General features: G+C 42.4%; 1 protein-coding gene across 9 annotated transcripts in view; it reads left to right on the top strand.

The window, feature by feature from the left end:
* The window catches only part of SH3KBP1 (SH3 domain containing kinase binding protein 1), a 321,598-nt gene that overhangs the window by 239,513 nt on the left and 56,169 nt on the right, over positions 1-25,916 (top strand). For all 9 annotated transcript variants that reach the window (XM_019755429.2, XM_074323349.1, XM_019755427.2 and 6 more), the window contains 2 exons: positions 13,904-14,011; positions 24,968-25,019. In XM_019755429.2, coding sequence (XP_019610988.2) covers positions 13,904-14,011; positions 24,968-25,019 — 160 coding nt within the window. The remainder of the gene's footprint in view (positions 1-13,903; positions 14,012-24,967; positions 25,020-25,916) is intronic.

Genomic DNA, 25,916 nt, shown 5'->3' with positions numbered 1-25,916 from the left:
AAAATGTCTATTTAGTTTACCAGTAGACAGTCAAAACAATGACAGCCCAAAATTTTGATGGTGACGATTGCAGACTTTTCATAGGAAGATGAGTTTGCATTTGCTGTAAATTCCCAGCTTTGTGCGCCGCCATAAATGATATAAAACTGTCAAAAGGGACCCTGTGTTTGTTCAGCCTAATTGTCATCTCTCTCCAGAGTGCTGTGCTTTAGTGGCAGGACATCAGTAATCCTTGCAACAGCATCTGGGGATACTTTTTTCCTGTCACACACAGAAAAATCTGCAGGTGTCATAAGGGATTAGAGAATCTCTCTCTCTCTCTCTCTCTCTCTCTCTCTCTCTCTCTTTTCTATTTCCAACCTTTTTATTTGTATTACCCCAAGGGGGCTGTTGTGAAGACTGAATGAGATGGTATGGCTGAAAATGCTTTAGAAATGTAAAAGTTAAATTATAGTTATTGCTATGATAAGTTATTGTAGCAAGAAGGAAAGACAAAGTTCGATGACTGGAAGTTGTTTCTTGGTATATTGAACTATCCTGAAATTAAGGTCAGTCCTTTCCCTGAAATTCCCCTTTATTATTTAACTGAAAGTAATTTATTATAGTTGTATAGCCCCTGTGTTATTAAAATATCTCTAAGTTTTTACATTCACACTTGCATTTTATTAAAATATTCTGTTTCTGAGTTGGCGAGGGGCATGGGGTGCACTTTTAAGTAATATTTTTAAAATTATATAAATAATACTCTTGGAGAAAAAATGCGGACAAAGCAGATAAATAGATAAATGTAAAGAAAAGTCAAAATCACCTGTGACCTCACCACCTTCAGATTCCTCTCTAAATATCTGAGCTATTTTTCCAGACTTTTTACACACACACACAGACAGACAGACAGACAGACACACACACACTTCAGGATAAAAATAAGGTTATATCACATACACTTTTTTTTACCCTCTTTGTCTAAAATATCTCATGACTGTCTTTGGCAGTGTGGTTCAATGGTTCCTTCGCATCCTAAAGTATGGAGTCCACAGTCCTCTCTTACATGTAGCCTGTTTCTGGTTTTTCTCTCTTTTAGACCAGGCTGTCTGTCGTCGTCACCTTCTTTGTAAATCCTCATGCTCGTGATTATTTCTGCCACTTTCTACTATTCGTGTAACCTCGGGCAGATTGCTCCATCTCTGTCTCTGTGCCTTAGTTTTCACAAATGTGAAATGGGGATGATAATAGTACCTGCCTCCTGATGTTACAAACATTAAATGAGTTACAGTAGGTGAAGCACTTAGAATGCGTGGCTCATAGTAAGTGCAGTATAATTATTAGCAGTTTTTATTTCCTGATGGGAAGTTGCTAAATGTAATCCTTTTAAAGGCATTTAAGTGACGTTCTGAAAGATTGTGCCAGTTTAGTCTCCCCACAGCGTATATGCGAATGTGTTTCCCTACTCTTGTCATCCTTGGATATTATCATTCTTTCTAATCTCTGCTAATCTGAGAGGTGTTTGAATTTTTAAAATGGTTACTCAAGTTGAAAAATCTCATGTGCCATTTCCCAACTGATTTATTTTATTTTACTTAAGTTTATTGGGGTGACAATGGTTAGTGAAGTTACATAGGTTTCAAGTGTACAATTCTGTAATACATCATTTATATACATCATCTATATCACATCTAAATACATCATCTGTATATCACATTGTGTTCACCACCCAGCGTCAGTTTTCTTTCCATCACCATATATTTGATCCCTTTGACCCTCATCTACCACCCCTCTCCCCCCTCACCCTCTGGTAACCACTAAACTATTGTCTGTGTCTATGAGTTTTTGTTTCTTCATTTGTTTGTCTTGTTCCTTTGTTGCTTTCACTTCTATATCCCACATATCATGAAATCCCAATTGATTTTTATAAAAATACCTTATATTCATGACATTACTTATCATCTTTCACATTACAAATATTTTTTCTTCGTTTATGATTCATGGAAATATTTAAGAAAAATGTCATTACAAATAAATACCTTTTAGACTTAAAATTTCCCCATTTTATAGTTAACTATATATTGCAGTAAAATGCATCCTTTTAAGAATAATTTTACGTAAGGCTTTTATATTTTAGTCCTAGTTGGAAAGGGTAGCTGGCTATTAAATGCATTCCTTTCCTGCCTTCCTCAGGGCTTTCAGAGTTTCTATTTAAAGCTTCTGTCCTTACAGGTTTTTTTTTTTATAAGTGGCATTCAGAGAGTCCCTGAAGTTATGCATGGATGTACATAAAGATCCTCACATTCTAGACCAAGGCTTGGTAACTTTTGTCTGAAAAGGGCCAGAGTAAATATTTTAGGTTTTATGGGTCATACAGTCTGTCGCAACTATTGGATAGCAGTCATAGCTGTAAATGAATGGGTGTGGCTGAGTTCCAGTTAAACTTTATTTATAGACACTCAAATTTGAATTTCCTATAATTTTCACATTCCTTGAGATATTATTCTTTTTATTTTGTAAAACCATTTAAAAATGTAAAAAACTATTCTCAGCTTGTGGCCTCTACAGAAATAGATAGCAGGCCAAATTTGGCCCAGGGGCTGTAGTTTGCTGGCCCCTGAAATAGAATGTCTAGAAACAGATCCATAAAAATACAGCCAATTAATTATCAACGAAGGGACAAAGAAAATTTAAGAAAGGATTGCCTTTTCAAGAAATGGTGTTGGTGCAATTGAACATCCACAGGCAAACAAAAATGAACCCTAATCTAAACCTAACACATTATGCAAGAATTAACTGAAAATAGACCGTCGATCTATCTGTAAAACATAAAAAGTTATTTGTGAACACATAGGAAAAAAGAGTTGTTAGACATGACACCAAAAGTACAATCCATGAAAGAAAACACTGCTGAATTGGACTTTTGCCAAATTAAAAACTTTTACTCTGCAAAGATACTGTTAATAGACTGTTGTTGGTTGGTCTATTTTTCTTACAAGGCCATCTGATCCCCAGTGTTTAGTAAATAAGTGCCTTACATGTAATTGTACGAATTTCAAGGACCTTGGTTTTGTTCTGAGTCTTCCTAGGAATGCCCTGTGTAATACCAGACCATGAATCTCCCATATCAGAGCCTTTTCCTGCCCTCCCTACCCCATGCCCTGTGCCCCTTCTCCCCTAAGGTGGCAAACAAATGTAGCCACACTCGACCAGTCAGGGTCTGACCTGGGAATTGTATTTTTCACTCACTGCACAGGCCTAGAAGCTAAATTTGCTGAGTATAGAGAAAAAGACTCCAGACAAAGTTTTATGACAAGGAATAAGTTTTCCTAATAGAAACACTTAAATGTAGATTTATCTGGTGAAGAGTGGAGATAGAAGGTAGGAATTTCGGAATTTACCAATAGCTGCTACAGCTGGCTTGGATGTTCTTGACCTTCATAATGATCATGGCCATGCCCTTCACCTTATTCATTCCAAGCATTTATTTGTGAATTGAAGATGCTCCCCCACCCTCACCCTTACATCCCCGTGAGTCTACTAGCAGTGGTGCAGGAGCTAAGAAAATCTTTTAAAACATAATTAAAGATTATAAATCTTTATAAATGTCAGTGTCTTTGTCAATGAAGCAAAATGATTTTTTATTACATCTACTATCCTTCTAATGGAAGTAAAAACATGTATTCAGATGCAGAATCGATACAGTTCTCTAAACATAACTAAAAATGAAAACTCAGCTGTAGAATGCACATCCTTGGGAGGTCAACTACGCTGTTGGCCATGTGCTCTGGATGAGCCGAAGGTGCCGTTAGAAACAGCTTTTAAAATGTAAGTGGTAGTCTGAATGTAAATGACCTAACAAGTAGAAAATGAGACGTTTCTATGAAAACATATTATTACATAGCTTCGCATACTTGATTATGTTTAAATGGACAAAAAATGTAAAAACGTTACCTTAATGATTTGCATTGTGTGTGTGACTTGTTCACATGCCCTCAAGTGTTATTGTCTGTCATCATGCTTAAGCCAGATTACAAATATACAGGAAAGGCCCTCTCTCTGCAAACAGCTTTTCTCATGCTCACTGAGTTTTGAAGTGGATTTATGGGGGTAGAAAGTCCTTCATTCTGCTATTAGAAAAAAGGCTAAAAGTATAAACATTTCCTGAGATTTAAGATTATTTAAGCTGCAAATGAGAATTAGTGAGTAAACAATTTTTGTATACCAAGTGTGCCAAAAAAATGTATACACATGACTTGTAGTCATCTTTTGTTATCAGTATATCTTGAGTATTACAATTTTAGTACAGTTTTTTCCTTTCTTAAAATGTGTATACATTTTTGGGGGGCGCCCTCTGTATTTTTTATGTACAAACTATATGGCCATGTCCCACAACTCCAAGAGATGCCCAATATGAATGGTGACCTTGGGCCAGTATGGCAGTACCTGTTGGGTGCTATTCTCTGAAGAGGCTCCAGATAGAAGCATCTTTTTCCTAAGAGGGAAACAGGCTGTGAACACTGCGGCCTTTGGGGCTTCTGCTCTGGATTGTCTTCTGTGAAAATCCCCTGGGGCCTTCCTCATTCCCGCTTCTCAAACCACCTGTGGAAGCTCTGTTCCCTTTCTGGGGCCTGAGATTTGGTTTCAGCTTTTTTCTCATTTCTTACGTTAGTGACATTTGGACTCAAAGGTTACTTCTGTAGCATTTCCTAAGTTGTACGCTATGAGTGGATTACAGGAGAGTAGGACAATTATCCCCTCAGCTCTCCAGTGTGGATGGAAAGGGCCTTAGGTGGTTGGAACCCCCTTCTGGGCTGATAGCCTCCAACAATGTTTGGCCTCCAGCACTATGTCATCAAAATATTATTTTATACGTGAGCCATTATCTAAAAAAGATTGGGTGGTACTAACTTACTGTATGTATTTAACTTGTTCATATAAAGATGTTTAACAATGACTCTGCTTTTCCTTAGAGAATAGTTTGCCTTCCTTGTTAGAAAACGGTATATGACTAGCAAAGGAAACTCCAGGATAATTAAAAACCCTTGTATGTATCTTCATTTCAGAAGTTCTTTCTCTAGGATTTTTTTGGGGAATTAGACCTTGAAATAGCTCAGACTTTTAAAGACAGAGCTTCAAGTTCTATTATGTCTAGAATAAAATAAATTCATTCTAATTACAGGAACAATCTTTTTAAGTGAGAATATACCTTGTGGTTGCATCCATGATGGAATAAAGGTTGTTAGACTGACCTTCCTGCCATGGACAACTTTAAAATTGGACAAAATACATGAAGCAGTTGTCTTTAGGCATAGCGCAGGGATGTGGTCCTTGAGAGAAGAGAAGCATAGAGTGAGGCCCACATCAGCCCTGGCTTTCTGCCTGGGGGCACTGTTTAATTTGCAGCACAGGGCAGTAGACCCTAAACAGAGATGGAAGACCCATTGGATGGAAGAAACAGAAATTGTAATTCAGGGCTGCCGAGGTGGCTGAAACTTTCAGGGCAGGGAACTGCAGAGGAGCAAGCTGTACAAAGAAAGCTCCAGAAGTCTGTTTGTAGCAGTCCTTTGAGTCTTTGGCCAAATGCTAAGCTGTACATCAATAGGGTAGGACTCTACCATGCCTGGCAGAAAATAAGTGTGGGGGTGGGCTGTTTGCTGAGCGGATAGCCCAGAGGTCAGCAGGGATGGGAGATGTTGGAGTTCTGGCCAAGCAGAATAGAAAAACCTTGCTGAACACACCTGGCATCCAATTGAGAACCCAGAAAGGGCAGCCATAGGAGGAGTACAACCTTAGACCTACCCTAATAAAGCCTAAAACCAAGATTTGACTGGTCAAGCTGATCTGCAAGTAACTTGCTGACCATAACAAAACTCAATACTCTTGCAAGGAAGACAACAAAATCTGGTCTCTCAACAATATAGCATGCACAGTTGTTGAAAATATGTAATCACAAATTACTAGATGTATAAAGTAGCAGGAAAATTCGAGATATAGTATGGATAGCTTATAAAAGGCATGAGGGCCTTTCTGAGTACAGATGTTCCTTGACTTAGGATGGGGTTGCATCCTGGTAAACCCATTGTATGTTGAAAATATTAGAAGTTGAAAATGCATTTAACACACCTAACATATGGAACGTCACAGCTTAGCCCAGCCTACCTTAAACATGCTCAGAACACTTACATGAGCCCACGTTTGCACAAAGTCATCTAACACAATGAATCCACTGTAGACTATCCGTTGTTTACCCTGGTGATCGCGTGACTGACTGGGAGCTCCAGCTCGCGGCCGCTGCCGCTGCCCAGAAGCACAAGAAGAGTATCATACCGCATCGCTAGCCCGGGAAAAGGTCAAAATTCAATATTTGAAGTACAGTTTCTACTGAATGCCTATTATTTTTGCACCATTGTAAAGTAGAAAAATCATTAAGTTGAATCATAGTTGAGTTAGGGACTGTCTATAATTTTGAGGCATCAACACCTGTTTCAATTAATATTGGCATGATCAAAAGAAATCGTGATTACTTCTTTTTGTGTGTTACTTATCCAATATTTTGTTACCAGTTATACAATATGTAAAATGAAAAAATCAAAAGCTAATATAGCAAAGCTTGTCCATTATTTCCCAGTAAAAAGTCAGGATTTTTTATAAGTAGATGAACTCCTTGAGGTCATAACTTCCCAGTATCACAAAACAATGAATGATCGCCTAAGCCTCCATGATCCCAGGATGTTGACATTTGGAGTGTGACATTTTTTTGAGTGGGTGGGTCCATGGGACTGTCTCCTTGGGTTCCACATTAACTGTGGTCTGCCAGGCGTTTCTTCTGACACTGAGACAGACCATAGTTTTCTTTTCTTTCCCTGTTACCTCATAAACCGTGTGTTGATGAGCCTGCTTTAGTAACTGACTTATGGGGATGTTGGAAATTCTGAACAGAAATCCCAGCCATGCAGAATAATTGCATCTCTTGGGGAGGTGTTAACAAGCAGAGGCAGAGCTGAGTGCTCCTGGGCTCCGGCTTCCATGGAGCGTTCTCTCAACGGTCCCCCTGAAGCTCTGTGCAGAAGGCATTCATTAGTCAATCTTAAACAGTGCTTTCCGTACTGCTGGTGGGATGCTGAGGGTGTCAGCCCCCCCAGGGCACACTGAGGCTCACTTAACAGCCACACCGAAATTATACACCACTCACTCTGTCCTCGAATGATGTCCCAGTCATCAGAGAAGTTCGTGAAAAACAGCCACTCTGAATGACTTCTGGGAAATTGGTACTAGGAAGTGGAGGAACAGCTGAGCACCAGGAGAAGTGACCAGGTAGAGTGCTTTTCTTTTCCCTTTGGACCAGCTAGTGAACCTGTTTTCATCTTTTCATTTTTTCGTTCCATATATCCATTTCTAAGCTACATGTTCCTGTCCGAATTCAAGTGGGGCACCTATAATGTCTGAGAAAACGTGGTCTACCTCTTGGAGGTATTTTTAAGTTGTTGCCACAATTATGACCAAATAATGAATTCAGTGCAGACCAACAGGTAAGCCTCATCATATAGATGACGCTTTTTCGTGTAGCTGATCTATGCCTGCCTCTTCCTTGTTCAACTTGACCTCACTCCTAATGTTTGAAAATTGAAAGTAGTAGATTCATAGTCTGGGGGAAGATTGGGCCATCCATCAATTCATCCATTCAGCCAACATTTATTCAGAATCCCTATTTTCCAGGCACTGTGATAGGTATTTGGTGGATACAAAGATATAAAGATAAGATCCTTGTTTTCAAGTAGCTTCACATTTTCGAGAACCATGCTACTCCACGTGTGGTCTATGGACCAGCAGCATTAACTTCACTTAGGAACCTGTTAGAAATGCTGAATCTCCAGACCTGTTGAATTATTTTTTTTCCTAACACAGTGATGTTTATTAAAGAGAAGGAACAATCACTCAAAATATATAGGTATTTCTTTATAAATGCACTAAGAACTGTTGAAAGCTTTGAATATGTTGTTTCAACATGATTGGCTACTTTAAAATTTCAATTGTTCCTTTCAACATCATTTACACAGTCCCGCCCTGCATTCTAGCTGTATTTGCAATTTGCCATGGCTCTTCTCCACTAATCCTCACCCTATATATCTGTGAAAACACCCATCCAATTTTTTGAGATACCTCCTGGAAGCCTTAGCTGCTATATTCCTCTCATCACTCGTGGTAGAACTCACTTGTACATGCCCTTATTTTAGCAGTGATAATAATAGCTACTAGTGTATTGCAGACTTACTGTGTGCCAGGCATTGCATTCAGGATATAATATATTTTTTCATTGTTTCTTTTTTCTTTTGCTTTTTCCATTGCATTTCTTCTTTTTTTTTATTTTAATTTCATTAGTTTCAGGTGCACAAGACAAAGCAATACTTACCATTTGCAACAACATGGATGGACCTAGGGAACATTATGTTAAGTGAAATAAGTCAGACAGAGAAAGACAAATACCATATGATCTCACTTATATGCGGAATGTAAAGTAAAGAATAAGTGAATGAACTAATCAGAAACAGTTTTGGAGACATAGAGGAAAAACTGAGGGTTGCAAGATGGGTGGGGGGGTGGGGATAAGGGGGAAGGAGAGGGGATTAGAAAACAATCGGTAACCACAAGATGGCCACGGGGTTTTGAAAATTATTTTGGGGAACGTAATCAATAATGTTGTAAAGATTTTGTAGGGTATCAGACCTGTTGAATTTGAATTGGCATTATCACAAGATCCCCAAGTGGATAGCGTTCACATTAAAGTCTGAGAAGCGCTAGTCTAAATCATTGATTTTCAACCAGCACATTGGAAAGACTTAGGGGCCTTTACAAAGCACTGACTTCCTGGGCCCCGCCTCCCCCCCATAAATTGATTTAGTTGGTATGGGGTATATATCGCAGGCATTGGGATATTTAAAAATTCCACAGCAATCCTAAACGTGCAGCCAGGTTTAAGAAACTCTGCTCTAATACGTTCTTTTGCACTCTTGACAAAATGGAGCCCAAGATGAAGTTATGACTCATTCTTTTAACCAATTTGTAAGCCAGGTGGCAAGTTTGTCTTTTCTAAAGATTTGAAATGCATAGACTAGAGGCAGACACACCAGGACTCCCTGGTGACTCCTGCTGACAGATTATATGTCAGGAAGTAGCTCTTAGCTGGTCCCTGATAAGATAGCTGTGTGGAGTGGCACTTCAGCCATGTTCCCCAGGGCCCTTCAGGCAGATCGAGCAGACCAATGGCATTGAGGTCTGGGTGAGGGCTGCCTTCTCAGATACCCTTGGGGGCCTTGGCATCCCTCCCCTCAGCCCTCCTCCAAGTGTGTGAACTGTCGCCAGAGGGTTTAACCCGAGGAAGGCGCTGACTTACATGACAAATGCATGTGAGCTTAATTAAGAAGATTTTTCAGCCACATTATCCCTCCAGGTCTCTGGGACTCGTCCATAGAATCACAATAATGACAATAACGACACCAATGTCACTCTTCATATCTTGCAAAGATTTTCATGTGTATTTAGAAACTGAGACCCCGAGTTTTTATCAGTAGTGAACCACGGAAGTATCAGATGGCCCAGGTTTGCTCTCTTCCCACTCTCTGAGATATCTTGGATAACCCAAGCTCGTGCAGAGCTAGAAGTTGGAGTACAGCACGTCTAGGGCTCTGCTTACTCATTTGTTCGAAGGAAAAACATCATTTGTATCTTATGAGGAAAACCATCATATTTTACTGTAATATCAGACTGGTGATGAGGCATAGCGAAACCATTTTGGTCATTTTGAGGACTTGATCGTAGAGAGTGAACATTCTTTGTCAGAAATATAATTCTTCCGTATTCTTGACTTGTGATAAGGGTCCACATCTATTTTTCTCTGCTTTTGTCCCTAGAGCTTCTGTCTAATGCTTTTGGAAGCTTTCATGCTGATCTTTTACTCTTTTCCACTGCAAACTCCTACCTCATTCAGAGACCATTCCCTCACCTGCCTCCAGTGCCCTTTCCTCATCCTTATTGGAATCTTAAAATCACTCAGGTAACCATTGTCTTAGGTTATGCCTGTGACTCTGGTATAATCAACAGTGTCCCAGGTTTGGAAATAAATTATATGGTCACCCTAAAATCTACCAGTATTTTCGCCACACTGCCTCTCACCTCAGTGGTCAGCTATTGCTCATTGTCCTGACTTCACCCACCTCCTGCCAGCCCTCTTGTGGGCATCCACTTCCGCTGTGGTAACATTCTGGTCTCACAGGTCATTGACTACCTGCCCCTACATTTTGCCCCTATCACTCATGGGTGCCATTTTGCCTCATCTCACTGTTCAGTAGATGTTGCTGGGGACCTCCTGGGAGCAAGCATTGCCTTCACTCTAAGCACCAATTCTGAATACTCTTTTCTGTGACCCCAGCTTCCCACTCTCTATCTTCCTGCTGGGTGATCTTGCCCTTGACCTTTCTCATTGCCTTGGTTCTTGCCCTCATTCTCTCCTTCTAGGATGCCTGGCTTCTCTCAGTCCCACTTATTTTTAAATCTGGCCCAGCACTCTTGCCAGTGTTTCTGCACCATATCGATTCACTGCATCTACCTCTCCCACTAGGCTCTGAGCTTGGGAGCCCCATGAGGACACAATGATTTTCTTTTTGCCCCTGAATCTCTTTCCTATCCTGTGTGTTTTAGGTCCTTAGTAAATAAATTGAATTTGTTGCTCTTTTACACTTCTGGAATCACAGCCCTCATACAAACAATTCTCTTCATCTGCCATCAAAAAGCTAGGTCTTTTGTCTGGTTGCTTGAAGAGGACTTATTTTCACTTCTCATTTTGCTGTCAAAATTGTTCCTGTTTTTCTTAAATTAGCTTCTATTGATAGGGAAAAATATGCCTCAGTTCTGCGTAAATCTCCATCCAACTCCAGACATCTTGACCCTGCAGCTATTTTCTGTCCTGCAGCAGGCTCCCTTTTTCACTTCTCTTAGTATTCTAAGTCGCACTGGCAATTTTCTTTTCTGAATGTGCTTATCTCATTCATGAGCCTTGTGTTTGTTCTAATACGAATCAGAACGATTAAATTGTGTTCTACCTTCATGCTTACCCTCTCTTACCTTGAATTATGCAATAATTAGCAACTGTTAGTGTTTTCCTTAAGAAGCAAAGTATAGATGAGCCGTTCAAGCCATTCGCCACCGATGGGAGAGATAATACATATAATGTCATATGCACTGTTTTCCCTTGCAGACGTGCATTCGTTTTAGTTATTCTGGATATGCTTTTGCTTATTAAAATTTTCATTATTGTTTTCTCACATATGAAGCAAAAGTCTTCATTATTGTGTTTCTTGGGTTACTGTTTGCATAAGGCTAAGGCAAAACATGAATTTGCACCATTTAGAAAGTTTGAAAGAAAGCCTTTTAAAAGAAGCGTAGCACTAAACAATATTTGAGTGCCTTTTATGGACATAATTCCATATCAGGTGATCTAAATTGAATATGGAGGGAAGTCCAGTCCTCACATAAGCAAACCTTCACACATGAAAAGATTATTTGAAAAGCTATTAATGATTCTCTCCTCTTTGGTACCAGAGCTCTTGGTTGGTACCTGTTACTAGGAAGGACCTTGTATGATATTGTGTGTCTGTGTTTCATATAAGTCTCTAAATCCCCTGGGGTTATGGGTCATGTTCTCTGCCTGCTTAATGTGCAGTGCCTACAGAAGGAACTTAAATATATTTTGCATTCAATAGGTGTTGGTTGAATTCAATATTGTGAAGTGCAAATTAACACAGTTGTGAGTGTTAGAGAAAAGATAAAGCATTTGTCATTGTCACCTTCCTAAAGGTGAGTCTCAAGTTGGGCTTTGAAAATGAGAAAGACCTGTCCAGAAAAAGAGGAGGAAGAAAGTGGCATTCTAAGGCATTTCCGCAGAAGCAGAGCCTTCTAGATGGAAAAGACTTAATTTCTAAGGATTAGGAGTAAATAAATTCCACCCCCTACGTCCTTCATAAGTTTTTCTGGTATCATTGATGACGTAACATCTCAGGATTGGAAGGCCCTCAGAAGCCTCCCACCACCACCACCCCTGTCAGTGAATCCCTTCTTTGGGGGGCTGCGGGTAGATTGTTTAGGGGCTGTGACAGGATCAGGACCAGAATACTTACCTGGACTTCTCATTGTCATTTTCCAATAAAGATAAGCATTCTCTCATGTTGGAAGTCTTTTGAACCTTGTGTGATTCTGGGTAAATTTGCAGTTGATTGCTTCAGATGTCTTTGTTTTGTGGTATTGGTTGGGACTAGAATTTACAGTCTGTGATTAAGGACCCATTTCTAAAACCCACAATTTCTTCTTGAAGGGTAAGTGTATCCTGTAACATACCACTAGGGCAGGGGATGTGGTGATCACTTCTCACTTGAGGTGGGCCTTATGTTTACGTAGAATCATCACGAGTTAAGGTAGGTAGGGGCAATCTAGTCCTGTAGCAGTCCAAGTATTACACTGCAGGAGATCACAGAACTCAGGGTTAGAAAGAATCTTCATTGAGCCCACAACTATTTATTGGGCATTGTGCAATGGGCTGGGAGTATAACGTTGAAAAGTCAGATGTGTTCCTCACATGGCTGGGATGTATGATCTCGCAAGGCACAGTGAGTTATATAAGCCATGGCCCTCTGGGGCCTACAGCCAGGCCCTGGGCCAGCTGCACAGCTGCTGCTTGAGCCCTCCGGGCCCCTTCCCAACCCATGCTTCTGTGCAGGACCCTGAGTAGGTCTTTCCATGGGCCCTGAGCATGATCTCCTCACTTTCTTGAGCATTTCCTGATTCAGATGTAACTAAAAGTCCTCTGTGTTTGTAGCATTTTTTTTGGAAAACCTTTGTTCATCTGGGGCTTTAGCTGGAAGTTGTTGATAACAGTCTGAGGATCAGGTTTTTACTCAAGAAGGTATACTTAACAGTGATGTGTATATTGTACATACACTGAGCAGGAAGAAATGCCCAAGGGAGGAGGTTTACAGCAGGCCGGCTGAGCCTTGGATTGGGGTGGTCAAAGTGGAATTGGACCCAGAGGACAAATGCGATAGGTTATAAAACTAGAACAAATCAGACTTTCAACCAATTGGCTATGGGGAAAAGTAGAAGTGGTTTTGTGGCATAAAGAGAACCATGAAGCTATTAAGTTCAGGATGGAAGTTTGGCAAAGGCCAGCTCTAGCTCTCTCCCTAGCACCTGGCACAGAGTAGGCACTCAGGAAATGTTTGAGGAGTGAATGAACAGAATAGGGACTATTCAAAGGGAAGCAGGTTTGATCTGGAAGAATAGATTCATTCATTCATTTAGGAAGCAAACATTGAGTTCTGTAAGGTGGGGGAGGGGCTTTTCATGATGACAACTGTGTCCCATCCACATCGAAAGGAGAAGGTGAAGGAGAGCTGTGTATTAATGAGCCTACAGAAAGTGTGATTTTTCTTATGCTTGGCTGACTGTCGCAAAGCCCTTTTTAATTTCCTCAAGCTTTTCGACAGACATTTTTGACTGACTATCAAAGAGGACATTTGTGCACGTGATATTTTCTAAACCACATTTGCAGTTAATGAAATAATTTTATGTCAGTAAAATTAAAATGAAGAAAATACAAATCTTCCCATCTTTAAAGAAAAAGAAAGATCTTTTTGATTCAGGCAGGGCATCTAACAGCAGCAGTGGGTTTTGAGTCCCAGCCAGCAGTCCAGCACACTTAAGCTTTTGTTCTCCCATCTGACTTTGGGGTTTGTGCAGACTTCGTCTTAGTAACCATTGTCACATTGATAGCAGCCTCAAGGAAAGGGCCTCCGTTGTCGCTCAAAGGGATGCCAGACCTCTCTGGACGGCGCTGGCCCCATTTCTCACTGTCTGCTCTCCTGTTTCCTAGGACTGCATCGACGTAGGCTGGTGGGAAGGAGAGCTCAACGGCAGACGAGGAGTGTTCCCTGATAACTTCGTGAAGTTACTTCCACCGGACTTTGAAAAGGAGGGGAATGTAAGTCTTCATGGCTTTCATCTCAGTGCTGCACATGCTGTCAGGACTGTGGCTTCCCTCATGGGGCTTGGGATGTGAGGTGGGGGGAATTTGGTGTGACATGGAAGAGCGCTAGCATTTTAGTTTGATGGACCCAGGTTCCAAGCCCTCCGCTGCCTTAGACCCCAGTGTGTGACTATGAATAAGTTCGTGAACTTCCACACACCTCAGTTTCCTCATCTGTCAGCTGGCAACAGTGAGCCTTCTTGTAGGGTTGTTGCCTGAATAAACAAGATAATGTGTGTGAAGCACTTGGTGCAGTACCTGCCCGTTTAATTGCCCAAATAAATGGCAACAACCCTTGGCCGCTCCATTTGCTAAGCAGACTGCCTTCATCCTGTGTAGCAGCACATCCTTGGGGGTGGGGAAGTGGCCAAGATTGTGGAAGTGGCTGAACAGCACATTGTGAAGCTGAGGAAACAGAGGGAGGCCTGCTAATCTCCTTACACTGTGTGTGTGTGTGTACGTACATATATGGGTATATACATACACACATCCACGTATGTACAGATACACACCTCTGATCTGGGCTTTCTCTTTCTTTGTGGAAACCCATTTTAAGATGCCCTTGTTTAAATGAGCCAATCCATCCGTTTCCCTCACTCCAGGTGTATTGTTTTTCTGCCAGTAATGTAACAAGAAATGTTGAAAAGTTAGAAGCACTTTACATTATAAAGAGGCAGCGATTTGGTCTTATCCATCCTGTTCTGCACCTAACGACTCTTTGCAGAGACTTTCACATGACTTCTGCCTACCTTTCCCAGCCTGGGCTCTCTTCATGCCCACATGGGCTCTGTTACTGGACCATGAACCTGGCCTTCACTCGTCACCATTCTCAGGGAGCTGAGGTTCAGGAAACATAGCTACAATACTGGAGGATTGGTTGCCAAGGACACTAAACAACTTGGTGGCGTATGTGTCGCTTAGATGAATGCACATAATTGTTTAAGAAGCTGGATGGTGTCAGTGCCCACCGAGATTATGCCCTGTAGCTGATTTGATCGGTTTGAAGCCTAGAACCACACCTTTCAGGCTTTTTGATAACTTGCTTTCTTGTATTCTTTAGCTGAAGGATGTTCTGTTCCACACCGGTTTATTCTCTCTTAGAATCGAGTTTGGGGTCGAGAATCTGGGTTCTGCTTCTTAGTGTTTTCTATACCCTTGATACTTATTTTTGGTCCATGGACTACACTTTATCAGCAGCACCTGGAGCTTGTTAGAAATGCTCTGGCCTCACCGTAGACCTGGTACATCAGGACCTGCATTTTAACAAGATCCTCAGGTGATCGGTTTGCATATTACACTGTGGGAAGTGCTGGTATAGAAGCAGGTGTCTGTCTTAGTGATAAAAACCCCACTTTCCAGTTCCCAACCATATTTTAGGAGGGGAATAAATTCACAGTACAGAGAAGAGCTCACCATGCGATAAATACATCTTCCACCAAGTAAAATCATTTGAGCCGTCTTCACTGATGATGATCGATCGCCGGGGTGGGTTATCAGTTGACAGAATCCATCCCTGACAAAAACAGATGCTAACACTTAGTAACAACTTGATAGTAAATATTTTGAAACAATATGACACAGGAATGGAGTTTTGCAAACATTTAGAGAGTGTAGTGGTTGAGACCCTAGGCTGTGGCATCCGATAGACCTGGGCTTAAAGCCTGGCCCTGTCACTTACTTGTTCAGTTCAAAGCCAACTCACTGAATGTCTCTAAGCCTCATATTCTCACCTGTGAAACTGTGAGGATAATCGGACCTACCTTAATGGAGGTGATGCATATGAATTCCTTAGCATAGCACCTGGTTCTTGGTCAGCATCCCATACATATTAACTATCCCAGTCTTTGTAATTACTATTACTACAAGTGTGGGAAGGCTCCAGCTAAAACTGTGCAGTAATGATAGAAATCTGACTCTGGTTCGTTTGGCTTCAGCTAGTCAAGTCAACACAGAGTTACCTTGGTGTCTTGGTGAGCTCCCATGGGAATCCAAATGAATCTAAGAACTTTGATGGATAGCCTTTAAAACCGAAATGCCCATCAGTAGATGACTGGATTAAGAAACTGTGGTACATTTATACAGTGGAGTATTACGCAGCCATAAAGAAGAAAGAAATCTTACCATTTGCAACAACATGGATGGACCTAGAGAACATTATGTTAACTGAAATAAGTCAGAAAGAGAAAGACAAATACCATATGATCTCACTTATATGTGGAATCTAAAGAAAAGAATAAGTGAATGAACTAATCAGAGACAGTTTTGGAAACATGGAGGAAAAACAGAGGGTTGCTAGAGGGGCGGGGGGGTGGGGATAAGGGGAAGGTGAGAGGTTTTGAAAAATAGTCAGTAACCACAAGATGGTCATGGGGGTTTGAAAATTAATTTGGGGAACATACAGAGGGATAGTGGATGGGGGGAGGGGGGTTCACACAGTGTGAGGGATATAAATGATAAACGTCTAAGTTTTGCTTTGTCTTGTGCACCTGAAACTAATAAAAAAATATATATACATCTCAAAAAAAAAAAAAAAAGAAAGAAATCTAGCACTTTATAAAATATATTTGTACAGATAAATGAACACAGAATGGCATAATCTTCATGTTATTTCTCATATTTTTTTTCAGGATTTTCTGTCTGACAATTATGTTCTGTGTTCATTCATTCACTCTGTATTTACTAGGTCCCTTCTCTGGGCTAGCCATCGTGCTGGTTGATGGAAGTGAAGAGTGTCCCTGGTTGTTGCCTTTGTGCACTTAGAGTTGGGCAGCAGGGCTGCTGTTCAGGGCTGTAGAGACCTGCCAAACCTTACCAAAAGGACAATGAGGGCGGGCCTCTCCCAGAGTGGAGGTGAGGGGGCCAACCAGACTGCCTGTTTCACTCTTCTCACCAATCTTTGTGAGTCTGGTAAAAGGGTGTCTCGTCCTAAAGCATTTGGATGCCAAGACCATGGTGACTCTTCTCCCTGTGGCCAAGGAATCAACAAGCATGTTGTCCTACTAGACAGCTGCCACCTTCTTGATTCTGACTGAGGTACTATAATATGATTTTGGAGGCTAAGGTAAAGTCTGCATCGTTCTTTTAACAAAAGGGCAAAGCCTGCAGTTGTCTACACGGTGGCACCCTGCCTTCCAGTCCCCAGTCACATTTTAGCGGGGCAATAAATTCACTGGGTGAGAGAGGCTCTATGGCATACTTTTCTAGAAGCTCTGCTTTGTTACGTAAGATATTAAGGGAAGAGTTCCACTGAAAGAGTGAAGTTGTCAGTGATGAGTGGACTCATCTTGGCTTGTTCATTGAGGCATGCACGCTTTTTGGGGCCCCATGGGCATGTCTCCAACCTGAGACAAGCAGCCAACATCTCTTGATAGGTCTTTTAACCTTGTCCTTAAGAAGCAGAAAACTCAATTTTAGAGAAACAATAGCCATATCTGTCAGACAAAGTAATACCTACAGCTGAGAAGTGGTTGTATAATGTGACATTTAGCTTTTAAAAATTCAAAGTATTACATCCTTTTTCGTCCTTTCTGGCCTATAAAACCAGCCAACCAGCTTTGCATTTGTTGTTCTACCAGCCTTTATTGCTGCCCCCAGAGTATCGGTGAGTTGGTGGCACCGTGATTGGAGATGGCGCTGTCGTTTGCTGGGCTGACTGTGTAAAGATGGTTAGAATCATTAACACAAAGCCACTATGTGAATGACAGAGTCCGAAACATGATTCTGCCACCAGTTTCAGCAGATGTCATCTCGTCTTGACAGTGGCTGGGGTTGTAGTCGTTCACCCAGAAAAGAAGACGATCTGTGATGATTGGGGGGAGCCAGCAGCCAACAGCATGTATTCAAGAGCGGACCTCTTGAATCAGTAGTCATCACTGAAGCATTCCCCCGAGGCTGGCGTATTTTCTTCCAGGGCGTGGATTCAGGCACTTACCACAGGGCCTTTTGGAATCCCTGGCAGTCTTCCTTTGAGAGAGCGCTCAGTGGATTCTCTCTCACCAGGGTGAAAAACGCGTTGGGGCTTTTCCTCAACATATTTCCAGAGAGCACGCAGTTGATCTCTCGCTGCATATTTTAGAGTGATTATGTAAGCTATTTACCAGAGAACCTAAATTCAATGGCTATCTGTTTATTTTGAGCCTGGATGGTAAAATTGAGTATCAGACTGGAACGATTAAAGATTCTGAGAGCGCTAATGAAGCAGTGCACATGCTCTGCCATTATTACTGAAGGAAAACGGAAATGTGGACGCTCAAGAACAGCAGAAATGGCTTTTCACTGTCATTAAAAAAATTAGAATAGGTTTTCAGAAAGATAATGCTTCTGAAAAATAGTGTTTTAAGAAAGTCTCAGGCTCCAGTCCTCTTAAGAGAAACTGTTCAAATCACCGGAAGATGTTACAGTTCTAACATGAATTGATTTGGAGGGCTCTTCTGAGGTTGGGTCTTCTCACTAACTTTGGTGTTGCTAAAGTTCCCATGGGTGCTTCCTTAGTGAACACTCCACAGTGGAGGGTCTGCCTCTTAGCTCCAGGGACACAAAAACCCACCTTCAAAGATTTCTAAAGACGCCCATGACTGTGATGCAGGCTCACCTTTGCCAATTCACAGACACTTGACTGGCAGCAGGTTACCAGCTTACAAATTGCAACAAGAAATGAAATGTCAGCCTGTCTGGAACGCATGGGTCAGCCTGCCCTGGGCATTTGTTCCCTGTGGGCCTGATTCCTTAGAAGCCAGATTCTATAGGAACCCACATTTATTTGGTACTTTCTGGGAGAGCAAGGAATGGAAACAAGAGGAACTAGTTGTCGTCATGAAAGGCCTCGCAGGTATAGCTTCAGGCCCCATCAAGCACCAGAAGGAAAGGTTTGCCAAGGAAACTATATGTTGAATTCAGCCAAGCCTGGATGATGCTTACAAGAGCACTGCACCATTGGCTGCGGCAGCTCTCCATTTTTCTGTTTTCATGGCTGACCAGACCCTTCCTGTTCAGTATCAGTCTCCAGGCACATTGTGATACAATCAAGTAGTGTCCCATGTTCTCGATTATAATTGACTACCAATCTTAAGATCATTCTACTTAACTGCAACTCTCAACATCATTCTAGATCACTCAGTGGAAGTTTTGCATGTTCCAATTTTTACAGGAAAGGAAATCTCTTGCTTGATTCCAATGGCTAATCCTCCGTAGGTGAATTTTTCTGGTTTAACTGTGACTACACTCTCTTTTCAAAGTTGTTAGGAGGCCTCTTGCCTTAGCCCCCACCAGCTGACAACCCAGTTTATGAAACTGTTCTCAGTTAAAGTTTTTTGTTCCTAGTCATGTCCTTCAGCCTTTTGAGAACCACTGTTCTTCCGAATTTCTAAAGATGCCCAATAAATCATTCCCATTTCCAGTTTTCCCCCAAATAAACCAAACATGTGCTTCTAGTAAGCAGCATTGTGAAAAATAATTCCTATGATATGATTTGTCTGTACATTTAGTTTTCTCAGTAGTTTCATGTGCAGAGATGGGGATTGTCAAAGCATTAAATGTTTCCCAAGTGTACGGCCTAATGACGGAGCCCTAACTGAGCTTTGCTGAACGGCCTCGATGGAGCTCCTTGTCTCTCCACTGTTGGTACTTACAGCCTGTACTCTTCCAGTCGAGCAGGACCTCATTCACTATACTCTTGCCTGAAGTAATTCTGTCTCATCGCTCCATCTGAACTGTAATCTTCTTAAAGGCAGAGCCCGTGCCCTGAGCTTCTCTTCATGGGGCCTAATAGCATGTGTCCATTCAAGCTGCTATAACAGAATACCATATACTGGGTGGCTTATAAAGAACAGAAATATACTTCTCACAGTCTGCAAGCTACGAAGTCCAAGACCAAGGTGCCAGCACATTTGGCATCTGGTGAGGACCCACTTTCTGGTTCATAGACAGCCATCCTCTCACCATGTCCGTACATCGTGGAAGAGTTGAGGGAGCTCTCTGGGGTCCTTTTATAAGAGCACCAATCCCATTCGTGAAGACTCCACCTGAATGACCTAATCGCCCTCCGAAGGCCCCAACTCCAAATATATCATATTGCGGGTTAGGTTTCAGCAGATGAATTTTGGGCCCATTCAGCGGACAAGCGTTCAGTATATAGCAGCATGCATGGTACACAGTTGGCACTTAGGAATCCTTTGTCCTTTGGTTATTTGGTGACAAGCTGTACCTTCCCTTCCCTCTGTCCCTCTTCTACTTTCTGCTCTCTCCTGTACTAGTATGAAAGAGAAGGAAGAGTAGAGGGAAGAGCAGGGAAAAGCCAGGTTCCTTGTCAGATTTCTCTTCCCAAAGTGGAGGCCCAGGTCTTTCCATCCAGACATGAGGTCGGGGTGTGGAGTCGAGGCCTCATTTTCAGGGTGGGGTGGATGGAGCAAAGGGGTGATCCAAAGGTTGAACTGAGAAAGCATCTGAGGGAGAAGCTGAATACCAGAGCCTGGGTGACTACCCCCTAGGCTGGCAGCCATGATGGGCCCAGCCAAGAGGAAGACCATGGATATGGGCCAGCAGGCCAGAGGCTAAGGAGAGGAGACAAGAGAGAGAACCTGCCAAGAGCAGGTTCTGTGGTGACTCCTGGAATCTCCTGTGCTGGGGACTCGGTAGGGTGCAGAGGGGCAGTTACAGACCCTGTAACCAGCTGCGTATAGCCCCAGCCGCACACCTCAAAGGTGTGGCCAATCCACCAGGGGCAGTGGAGAAAAGGGCAGAGTGGAGGCCTCATGTGTTTCTAGAGGCATGAAGGGTGTCCTGGTCAGGAACTGTCCATTTTGGCCTCCCTCTCCAGCCTCACACACAGACACCTCCAGAGAACTTAGCCAAATGCCTAGAGGAGGGCTTCCCAAGGCCCAAAACGAAGGTAAAATTGGCTTCCAGAACCTTTCCATATTCCTCTAATAAAGCCCCCCTAAAGGGCACTAAGCCATCAGGGGTCCACTCCTCTGGTTATTTGCACCAAACCACACGTCTCGGGCCAGAGCTTGAAGGCAGACTGGCTCAGGAAGCCAAGTGGTGAATCAAAATCCCTGCCAGGGAGGACATTTGAGCCAGACGACATGCTCTCTCACTCGGGATTGGCCACACTTGCCAAACAAAGGGCAGAGTCAATTCCGGAAACCCTCACCAGGAAGCAAAACTTGCCTTGCCGCTTGCTGTCTTCACGCCACAACTTTCAGGTCTCTTTCCTTCCTGGTAGTAATGGTAAGAAATCAAATCTAGTTATTGTATCTTTTGGAGGATGATGTTTGTTTCTCTGTCCAAGCCAACAACTCTAAACACAGGCAGATGTGCCTGCACACGCCCACACGCCTATATGCCCTGCATGTGTGAAGACCATGGAAGGTGTTCTGCTCTCCCAGCAATCAGAAAATGTTGGCTCATCGATTCCGTTATGAATATTTTCATGTTGGCTGCTTTTTTACTGAATTGCCACAGTCTGGACTTTGAGAAAGTGACTTCCGGGCCCACTTTGGCTACCACCTAGCTGTTGACGCAGCCCCTGTAGGGGTCAGCATAGCTCTAAGGTCCTCTGATTTTAGCGTCTACCTGCCAGCTGAGCAGGCTAAAGCCACCTGGGTTTGGAGCTGCAGTGTTTTACTTTCACCGAAGAGGGAGGGATAAGGAGAATAAATAGAACAAGTGCCTGTAAAAATTCATGACTTAAAATACTGGCCTGAGTTGAAAGGATGTTTCCGTCCACACACCTATAGGAATGAGTTAATGCTGGTAAACTCCACAGAGAAAATGTTGACTTAATGGCTTAACCTGGAGTTCCCCGCAGTCCCATGTCCTTTATCTAGTCACAACTGTACATTTTGGGAGAAATCAACTAAGTAAGGTGCATACGTCTTTTTATTTGAGAGTTGTGAACTCCTGTGAAGAATTTTTGACTGTCACATGTTGCTACACACTTACCCAGTCTGCCTTTCACTGCCCTGTCTTTCCATTGCATTAAAAGAAAAAAAATCATTGTAGGCTCGTATACAATTCTTTATTAATCTTTTCTGGGGGGTGGGGGATGGGCTCTAGAGCTACATACCCCTGGCCTTGATTTTTGTGTAGAATTACCTTAAAAGACATCTTATTTGAAAATGTGGCATCATCTTTCATCTAAGGAGGCAGGAAGGCTAAGTTTGACATAATCAGAGTGAAGTTAGTCAAGGAAAAAAAAAAGGAACCTGAACCTACGCTGCTAAGAAGCAAATCAGGCACCTGGCCAACGTTGATCAATGTGGCAGATGCAAGACAGACAGCTCACAAACTGTTCCTTCCTTTCACAACTGCCCCACCTACCTCCTCAACTGCCAGGTTTCAAACAAACCCTCACACCTCTGCCTCCTTCCGCTGCCATACTCATGCACACACTTTACATGACCACACTTTGACACATTAGCCCAACGCTTCCTGTCATCTCTCTCCCGGTGTGCCTTCTGCTCTGCCTTGTCATATTTCACGTGTCTACAGTGAAATACTGTTTCATGGGAAATACTACGTACCAAACCTGACATAACACTCAGGGTTTGGGGGGGGGGTTGTTTTTTCATAGTAATCTTGGAAAATATGATGACTTGTAATTGTCTCTTTTTATTTGGGGCCCTGTGGTTTGAGGCAAGGTTGTTGAGAGAACAGCCTTGGCAAGAGGAGACTCATGTGAAATTGGGTATGCAAACGTTCAAATCAGCAGAGAGTGAGGAAGACGTCTGTGGGGTAGGCATGGTTGGGCCTTGGCTGGGAAGAATTAGGCCACAGGGTGTTGGCAGTTTCGTGACTAAGAAATTACTCAGATCCTGAGGTAAAGGAAGGTTAATTGGCAGAGTTTCGCTGATAACTTCATTAGGTAAACACACATCTGTCCTCAGTCTAAAGACAGACAAGGGAGGAAGCAAAAGGAAGGAGTCTGGGATGCAGATCTAGAAGGGGCTGGCCAAAGGGGAAAGAGTAGGGTAAGATCTGAGTTGGAAACAGAGCCATTGGGGTAGGGCCTGTGTGCAAGCAGAGGTGGCCCCTGAGCAGCTTTCTGTTTTTGTAATGAAGTTTGTACACATATAGACAAGACAGAAAAATATTAACAAGGAAACACACACGTATGAACCCATAATCCTAGCGATCACCCCTATAAATTTCTTGCTTTCCAGTTTTTTTCTCTTTCTGTACATATTTTAACATAGTTAAGCTCATACTTTAGCTGCAATTTGATACCTGTTTCTGGTTTTTTTATGTTTTCAACTTTCACATACAAAGTTCCCTGTGCTTTTGTAAAGTGTGTGGTGTATGGCCACATGACAGTTTGTTTTGTCGATGTCCTCTGGCAGGATGGACCCTTGACGGTGGTTAAGAGCACCCTGTGTGTCAGACAGCCCTAGGCTGGCCTCCCAGCGCCCTGCTCCATTTGATAGTCTGGTTGGTCACTTGGGGAATGACTTCATCTCTCTAAGCTTCAATTATTTCACCTGCAAAATGGACATAATACTATCACTACTTACAGAGTTGTCACAAGGATTAAACAAGGCAATGCTTACCGACTCCCTCTGCTTATGAAACTGCCTCTTCCTCAGAGGGAGCTAATGTCGGCATTTTACAGATGAGAAGTTTCAGCTAGGTGAGGTCACTTGCGCAGTGTCCCTACTAATAATAGAAAGAGCCAGGATTTGTAGTGACAGTGAGATTCTGAAGCCCCACCTCTTGCCCACCATGCTAACTACTTACTTGGGGGTATCTTGGCCAAATTACCCAGCTAGTAAAGAGCAGAACTGAAGTATCATTGAATCCAGAGCCTGCGTGCTGTGATGCCCCCTGAGAATGTTCCTTGTGGGATTCATATTCTCTAGGTTTTCCTTAAACCCATTTCTCCCAGTGCCCTGTTATGGCATCAGGAACTGGTGGGTCCGATTGAGGATGGGCAGGGGCATTTGCAGAGTGCAGAAGAAAGTCTGTGAGCTTTTTGAAAATCACAAGTATGTGATGCCCAGAGAGCATCTGCAGAAGTGTCAGCAGCGACATAGATCCCATGCTCGAATGCTCCCCGTTTCCATCTTTCCTTAATGATTTTGACACTGAGATGGTTCTTTTCCTGCCTTTGGCCCCCTTCTCTCCTGTCTAAGAATGATGTCCAACAATTGTGCCCTGGCTGGATTCTTGGCCCCTGAATCGCTTGCCCAGTCCAGCCTGACCATCTGCCTCCTACAGTCAATCTTGGTGAGCAAGGAGGTAACCTAGAACCGGTTCAAGGATGAATGCCATTGATTACATTCCTGCCTCGGTCACCTATAGAGTGATAGGATGTGAGAGTAAGATGTATAGCAGCTGAGAGGCAAAGAAGCTCCATTCCAGTTTCCACGGTACAGTGGTCTGGGGGGAGTGGGGTGGGAAGGCTCGCAGATGGCCTGCCAGCCTGGGGAGGGGAAGGGTCAGAAGGCTTAGAACCCTACCCAGTTGCAGCAGCCCCTGAGCCTGCATTTTGTTGAAGGTCCCACATCCAGAGCAGATCTGATTTAAAGCCACCCCAGTGACTCTTTCTGAATCGCTTGGTTATTCAGCAGATTAAATCTTAATTGCAAATGCGGTTTCGGTGTAGGAGTACCATTGTACTTGCTGGTTTCAGGCCATTTTTGCTGAGCTGAGCTTTTCCAGAAGGCTGTTACAAATTTAGAAAGGGGGAAATGGTATTTCGTTTGTCCATCAGTTTTGTTTTGCAGACGGAGTTTATTTTAGTGTTTGTTCAAAGGTGCCAAAACCTGACATCCCTGGAGAGAGAATTGCTCAATTTTTTTGGAGAGCTTCTCTGGACTGTCCAAACTACATCTAGAAAACACTGTGTATGGTCCTTATGTGAGAGGGCAGGCTTGCCAACAGTCTCATGTGGTATCATTTTGATTAATTTTTCAGAGACCCAAGAAGCCACCTCCTCCGTCCGCTCCTGTCATCAAGCAAGGGGCAGGTAATGTACCTTTCAGTTCCATCAACACGATGTGCATCTTTCTCTGCGTTTATTTATAGTGTCCTTGGTAGAACTCAAGGTTCTTAGATTCAATTGCCACAGATTGCCAAATTGAGAAGTCATAATTTGGTTTCAACAAGCAGGTTTTAAGTAACTGCTGTTTTTCTTTAAAAATCAGCATGTCATTAAAATGAATCCCTGATACAGCAAAAAAAAAAAAAAAAAAAAAAAATCTAGCCTCCCCAAGAGAATGACCAGAAAGACTTGGCATTGGAATAAACCAATTTTACCTGCTTTGCTTTTATTTATTTTTTTTTATAAACTGCTTTTGAGGAGAGAAGAACCTAATTGTCCTCCGTCGCCTATGCCTGCCCAATCCAGGGTCAGTTTGGGGAGAATCGCTTCCCACAGGTCATAGCGTCACCATTCATGTATGGTGGTACTGAATTTTCAATGTCTGTCCTGTGTGGTTAACCAAAATTTGTACTTACTCCACTTACCCCCAACCAAAAAATGTTTTTCTAGCAATATGTACTTTTCCTCGTGATTCTTTTTTAATCATAAAAAGAGTCTAATTCACTTTTTCTGTGTAGTTCAGACGTTAAGGTTGAATAATATAGGAAGACTTGATGTTGGACATTTGATAACTCATTGCATACTGGAGTTTCATACGTAAAGATAATTCATTTTCCCAATAGAACTCCTCTGTAATTGTTAAAAACTGATTATGGGGAGAAATCCCACCATGAATAACTTGTTACGAGGCATTAAAAAAATTAACAACTAAAACAGAAGACGAGTAGGGGTATTCTTAGTTCTACACACTTATAATTTATATTTATGTAACATTTAAAGTATGAATAAATTTCCAGATTGGTTATTCAGATTTATTGGGAA

This window comes from Rhinolophus sinicus, chromosome X (assembly GCF_036562045.2).
Source record: "Rhinolophus sinicus isolate RSC01 chromosome X, ASM3656204v1, whole genome shotgun sequence".
Classification (NCBI taxonomy): domain Eukaryota; kingdom Metazoa; phylum Chordata; class Mammalia; order Chiroptera; family Rhinolophidae; genus Rhinolophus; species Rhinolophus sinicus.
Note: the sequence above shows the minus strand (reverse complement) of the source record. Positions and strands in the feature narration are given on the sequence as shown.